The sequence below is a fragment of the Vespa mandarinia genome, chromosome 20 (genome assembly GCF_050613455.1).
Source record: "Vespa mandarinia isolate Hongniang chromosome 20, ASM5061345v1, whole genome shotgun sequence".
In the NCBI taxonomy this organism is placed as follows: Eukaryota; Metazoa; Arthropoda; class Insecta; order Hymenoptera; family Vespidae; genus Vespa; species Vespa mandarinia.
Window position 1 is genome coordinate 2,350,001 of NC_140829.1, and position 7,500 is coordinate 2,357,500.

Below are 7,500 nucleotides of genomic sequence, written 5' to 3' on the forward strand. Positions count from 1 at the left end.
ATCTTGAACCAAAAACGTCCAGCGGAAAATGGCGAGCTCTCTCTCTCTCTCTCTCTCTCTCTCTCTCTCTCTTTCTTTTTCTCTCTCTTTGTGTGTACTGCACACGATTTAAACACTTACGTTGCCACCTGGCAGAAATAGCAGCCGTTTCAAAAGCTTTTACCGGCGTTAAATGCGACAAAGCGACACAAGGTTTATTACGAATAAACCATGAAAAATAGAGAGAGAGAGAAAGAGAGAAAGAGAGAAAGAGAGAAAGAGAGAGAGAGAAAATATGTTCGTATATTGATGATATATAATATATTTATCGATAATAACTCATTGATAATGATAATAACTCATCCTGCTCCACTCTTCTCTCTCCCCACTTCATCCCATCTCCATTACCGTCAACCACCCCAATGCATTGGAAAAGTTATAAGTTAGATAGATTTGTATGCAAAGAACGATGATCAAATTATGTTATTTATCATAGCAATTAAAATAAGATATATATATATATATATATATATATATATATATATATATATATAAAGATCGAATAAGTGAAATATTATTATTATAGAGTAGATAATACAGTCTCGATTTAAGAGTACCGAAGAGTTTAATAAATTTTTGACCAAAGCGATCTATTTTTTTTTCTTCTCTCTTTTCTTTCTTTTCTTTTTTTTTCTTTTTTCCTTTTTTACTTTTCTTTCCTTTTCTTTTCTCTCTCTCTCTCTCTCTCTCTCTCTCTCTGTCTCTCTCTTTCTCTCTCTCTCTCTCTCTCTCTCTCTCTGTGTCTCTCTCTTTCTCTCTCTCTCTCTCTCTCTCTCCAAGATTTAATTATTTCCAAGCGGATATTGTCATTAATTATTCACGGTAGACCGCATGCGTTCTTTTTCTTTTTCTTTTCTTTTCTTTTCTTTTCTTATTGCATATAAAGAAATGTAGCATTATTTTCACGTTAGAATTTAAGATGCGTTTCTTCCTCGTCACGAAGCAGAACGTGAAAAGAGGGGAGAAAAGGAAGAAGAAATAGAAGAAGAAGAAGAAGAAGAAGAAGAAGAAGAAGAAGAAGAAGAAGAAGAAGAAAAAGAATAGGAAAAAGTAGGTAATTGTCGTTCCTTGTACACGGTAAGAAAAATGATGATGATGACGACGACGACAACGACAACAACGACGACTAAGACGACGATCATGATCATGATCATGATGATGATGATGATGATGATGATGATGATGATGATGATGATGATGATGATGACGAAGACGATGTTAACATAGCTAATAATAGGCGTTCTATGTCCCTGCACGAATTTAATCCACCGTGGACCGGAAACCGATTCCGAAATACCTATTCCAAGCGGGACTGCGGAAGTATTAAAGGGAACGCTTCTCTGTTTCTCTCTCTCTCTCTCTCTCTCTCTCTCTCTCTCTCTCTCTCTCTCTCTCTCTTAACTTGTAACGTGCAAAATATAACGATGAAATTTCCGACACCCACGGGATGTAAGTCATCCCGTGCCAAGTATGTACTACTGTTGAGACCATATCATCGTCACGATTTCTCGGTTTTAGTTGCTCTCACCAATCAGAGGAAACATTCAAGATTCTTTTCTTTTTTCCTTTTTCCATTCTCTTTTTCTTCTTTTTTACAAAATGAAAATACCCAACCGGGTTTTACCCGGCTCCAACGGTAGAATTCAATCTCCGTTGAAATCAAATTGAATTTTGTTTGTTAAACAAATATCAATCGGTTTGCGCCGAATAAATTCAATTGTTCGATATTATTTTCTTTTTTTTTTTTTTTTTTTTTTTTTTTCTTTTTTTTTATTATTCATAATCTAACGGATTGAATTAAAACGTTCGCGAATTAAATTCAACCGTACGACGTTGTTATTGAGGTTTTTCTTTTTTTTTTTTTTTCTTTTTTCTTTTTTTTTCCCCCTTTCTTTTTACTGTTCTTTGACAATCTAATGCATCAGATTGGAATCGTTTCAGATTTAATTTCAATCGTTCGACGTTATTATCGATGGTTTTTATTATTATTATTATTATTATTATTATTATTATTATTATTATTATTATTATTATTATTCAATTAAATAATAATATAATAAAATGTAATTAAATAAATAAATAAAATATTTTTTATTATTACAATCTAATAAAAATCAAATTAAACGATTTACAAATTAAATTCAATCGTTCGTGATTATTATCGATGATTTTTCTTTTGATCATAAATAATCTAACGCATGAAATTCAACCATTTGCGAATTATATTAAACCGTTCAATATTATTATCGAGATAGTTTTGCTTTTGATTATCGATAATCTAGCTCATCAAATTCAATCGCTTGCAAATCGAATTCAATTGTTCGCCATTATTATGGGGGTTTTATTTTTTTTTTCCTTCTTTCTTTCTTTCTTTTTTTGATTACCGATGATCTAATGCTCCGTTTCTCAATCTTTTTCTCGTACGGCTTAATACATTTGGTACGTAATGGTAACGCGGCTGAAATATTTATGATATAAATAAAAGTTTTAAGAACATAGTAGATTTTCAGGCATCGTATAATATATTAAACTTAACGGATTATTTATTGGAAACATATGCTCGCGAACTACTTAGAACATTTTGAGAAAATTTTCTGGAAGTCTCTTTGATATAAATCAATTTTCTTGATTTGCCAAAAAGATAGAGGTTATCATTTCACGGCCCATTAAAAATTTAACGCTATGCAATATATATTGGATGGATAGGTTGAGAAACACTGTATGTTCATAGAGGAACGTACAACAGTATTTCAGATCTATATCATATATATATTCATATATATCAAATATACGAATATATTACTTCAAGCGAACAATTTTACGTGAACGTTGAATACGATTTGTTCTTTTTTTTTTTTTTTTTTTCATCTAGATTATTAATAAATCCTTGAAGATAGCCGGAGGACATCGTCAAATGTTTCGAAATAGTTATCAGCTGCCATGTCAATGGAGATACGTATCGAGGGATTTCTTCGATAATAACAACAACAAAAAAAAAAGAGAAAAAAGAAAAAAAAAGAAAAAAGGCAAAAAAGCTAAAGAAAAAAAATAATGATTGAATAAAGAAATAAAGAAATAAATAAATAAATTCGAAGTACGATAGGCGTTGAGTTGTCCTTCAAAGCGGAAAATGACACGTCATTGAAAACAAATTCGTTCTACATGTCAATCGATTACGATGAACGTCAACAACGAGACCAAGACCGTACACTCGGTACTTACGTGGAGGAAAGAGGTTAGGAACGAAAAAAAAAAAAACAAACTGAAAAAAAGAAAAAGAAAAAAAAAAAAGAGAAAGATAAAAGTAGAAAAAAAAGAAACGGAAAATATTTTTACAATTTAAAATCAATTGTAAAAATTAATTCGATAAGGATATCATTTATTATAATGATATTGACGTATTACGAACAGAACCAAACGAATCGGAAATTATTGCATCGACGACGAGCAACGAGCAGCAATCGTCGCGGACGACGTTGACGGAAGATATCATCGAAAAAAATATTATTATCAGATCGACAGAAGATACGAAAGAAAACGACGACGGTACGTTTATGTTTTTTTTCTTTTCTTTTCTTTTTTTTTTTTTTTTTTTTTTTTGAGAATATTTTTCAAATCTATCCGAAAGAATTTTAAATGTATTTTTGTCGTTATAATAATTACTATTCTCTGATGATTCATCCCAAAAGATTACAAGTTATTAATTTTTATCAAAACGTGATAAGTAGGCAAATAATATAGAAAGTAATAATAATAATAATAATAATAAATAAATAAATAATAATTTTGTGATCGATCAATTAAGTCAATATTACTAGAATCTTGTTTTATTGATCGTTAATAATACATTTTTAATATATAATAAGAAAGGACATAACAGGATTAAATAGAATTGAATAAGATTTAAGAGAAAGGACGAATACTATCGAATAGAATTTGATAGGATCGAATATGAATGAATAAAATTGATTAGGATCCAATAGAATAGAATACGAATAGAACCGAATAGGACCGAATAAGACCGAATAGGACCGAATAAGACCGAATAGGATCGAATAAGACCGAATAGAACCGAATAAAGTCGAATAGAATCGAATAGAATCAAATGAGATCGAATATATTAGAATATATTAGAATAGGATCAAATAATCACAATTAATGGATTGTTCAGATTTTGTGAATGATTTTCATCACTCAGAGATTATTATTAATTCTTTGAATGAATTTTTTTCTTTATATTGTTTTTCTTTTTTTACCTATTACTAACTATGGATTTCATTTCTTTCTCTTTTTGACATTGATAAGTTCCATCGATACTTCTTCCTATCTTTCTCTCTCTCTCTCTCTCTCCATCTCTTTCTCTCCCTTCCCTCAGATAAAACTTATCAATCTATTTCATAGGAAGTCGTTATATATATAAAAAATACCCTCTTAAAAAAATGTTAAATTAATATACCTAAACAAAGTAACAAAATGTAATTACTTTGTTTTCAAAAGAGACTCAATGAGCGATCAAATCTAATAATAACGTTTAATAATTTTATACAGTCATTAATAAAGAAATATTTATGTTTTTATTTGTTCAATTAATATTAATTTATTATTATTTATTAATTGATCAAATTTAAATCCTTTATTATCAGCGTACAAAGATGTATCTATGTACGGTCTGTCGCACCGAATGGATAAACAATAAAATTAAAACGTCTAAGATCGATCGTGGTACATACATACAGCGTCCAGATAATTTCAATTTATCAACCTGTCCCTTTATTAAATAGCCCCGGTCTCCTCTACCCTAATGTATCCTACTATCAGCGTTTCTCAACCTATTATTTGGGTTCAGGAAGATGGCAGTCCAATTAATATCCCTTATCTCGTTTAAAAAATGTTTTTAATTGATCTCTTACAATTATATCTGTTATCTTACGAATTAAATCGAGACAAATAAGATTTATTTATTTATCTGATTGATTATTTATATCAAAAAATTCTCATCAAATTTTATCCCTAGATTAATAGATTTGAAATAATAATATATGAATGATTTCGATTTAATTGAGATCTATTATAAATATATTGATACAAATTTTGATCTCAATGTATTTTATTATAGATTACAGAACATTGTAAATTTGTTGTTGGCTCGTTCAAACGTGGTAGGTGAAGGGGGTGGGTGCGTAGGGGGGTGGCGGGGGCGGGGGAGCGGAGAGGGGAGCAAAGGAAGAAAAAGAGAAAGGTTGAGAAACACTGTTCGATGTTGCTGTCATATTGCTTATGATACGTGGATTATACATTGTAAGTCCAATTGGACGGAACGTACATTCATATGTTATCAACATTCACGTTGAAAATTTTAACGCCTGATATTAATAAAGGTTGCATGTTCACTTTTTGTTCTATATCCTCGTATCATCATTGGAGTATCATCGTTGTCCGTGTATCCGTATAAAAATATACGATACGATCTCTGTCATCAGGGATTGAACAACGCAATAACGTCGATAGGACACGACGAAGATATGTAACATGGACCCTTTACGTTACATTATTAATATCATATTATAATCCGATAAGTGTTCCTTTGTATAAAAGAAAAGAAAAAAAAAAAAAAAAAAAAAAAAAGAAAAAAAAAAAAAAAACCAAAAACAAAATAGCCGATCATTACAATTTATATACATTTTTTCTTTTATTTTCTTTTTTCTTTTTTTTTCTTTTTTTTCGTTCTTTTTCATTTAGAAAATTCATTTAAAAAATTCTATTTCATAGAAAAAAAAAAAAAAAAAAAAAAAAAAAAAAAAAAATCGTTCGAGATTTTTTTGCTTCTTTTTTTTTTTTCCCCAAGCTTTTTATGTACATGCATACGTACACATATATATATATATATATATATATATATATATATATATATACATACGTTTATAAAATTTCTTTCGCATTTCAGATTCTCGCTCGTCGTCAGAAGACATATGTAGAATATGTCACATGGGTGATGGCACTTTACTAAGATCTAATAAGAATCAATCGTGTTGTTATACTGAGGATAAACAAAATCGAATGCCTACGTTCTCTTCCTATCCCTATCTTGGTCCTCTTATCTCCGCCTGCAAGTAAAACCGCCTTGCTAGAGATCCTTTCGTTGTAATTTTCTTGTTTTTTTTTTTTTCTTTTTTTTTTTTATAATCATTTCTTTCATTTTTTTATGTCCGTCTTTCTCTTTAATCTCATCATCGTCGTCGTCTTCGTCATAATAATCATCATCATCATCATCATCATCATCATCATTATCATCGTCGTCGTCGTCGTCATTATTATTACTAAACCTTCGTTGCCATTAAAACTCTCCTTTCTTCGTTCTCTTCGGTGTATCTCTTAAGAGAAAAAGAAAAGGAGAAATAATGTAATAAAAGAAAAAAAAGAAAGAAGAACAAAAGATTCCAATCGAAGTTCAACGTCGAATCACAATTAGTGTCATTTTGAATTCTTTGAAACAAAACAAAAAATAATATTTTCTTTATTTATTTATTTATTTATTTATTATATATTTTTAGATATAATATATATATATATAAATATAAAAAAAATTTTATACATTTATATATTTTTCATTTATTTACTTATTTACTTAAATTTCATTTAAATTCGTTTAAAATAAAATATTAAAAAATTATATAATTATTACAAACATTTGAAATTCCTTCCTATTCGGATTTTTTTTTTTATTTTCTTTTAAAAATCGCCTTTTAAAAACCCCTTAAAAATCTCTTTAAAATATTTTTAAGGTCGCATGTAACAAGTCATAAGATTGAATATTTCATTTGAAGTTTTTCTCATTCAGTTATTCCATATTTTTTTTCCTCTTTTTTATAAAAAAAAAAAAAAAAAAAAAAAGAAAAGAATCCCTGCGCTTTGGATTTTTCTTATTTTTTTTTTCTTTTTATTCTTTTTATTTTCTTTAAAAAAACTCTCATCCATCAAAGAAGATAAAAGGAGTAATAATATTTACGATGGCAGATGTCGTGGTACCGTTGGTCTTGTACATACGGATTGTCTTGAAAAATGGCTGACGGAGTCCGGTAATTCTAGATGCGAATTGTGCGGTTACAAATATGTTACCAAGAGAATACCACGTCATAACATTTGCCATAGCGTTTTGATATGGTTCAAAACGGTGATTGCTACCCGTCAGGTATGTTATCAATTTAAGAATCGAAAAACAATTGTATAATATTGTCACCTTAATAAAACTGATAAAATATCAAAATGATAATATCCATGATATTACATATAATTACATATATTACATATCCATGATATTAAATATATATATATATATATATACATATATATATATATTATATACATATATACGATATATGTATTGTATGTATACTATTTTTATTGTATATAATATTGATATATGTTTATTGTATATACGTGTATGTATTACATATATGCATT

General features: G+C 28.8%; 1 protein-coding gene across 1 annotated transcript in view; it reads left to right on the forward strand.

The window, feature by feature from the left end:
* Window positions 1–3,201: 3,201 nt before the first annotated feature.
* The window catches only part of LOC118447251 (E3 ubiquitin-protein ligase MARCHF3), a 5,694-nt gene continuing 1,395 nt past the window's right edge, over window positions 3,202–7,500 (forward strand). The window contains exons 1-4 of the mRNA XM_085663127.1: window positions 3,202–3,274; window positions 3,451–3,585; window positions 5,984–6,149; window positions 7,054–7,228. Of these exons, the coding sequence (XP_085519253.1) occupies window positions 3,202–3,274; window positions 3,451–3,585; window positions 5,984–6,149; window positions 7,054–7,228 (549 nt within the window). The remainder of the gene's footprint in view (window positions 3,275–3,450; window positions 3,586–5,983; window positions 6,150–7,053; window positions 7,229–7,500) is intronic.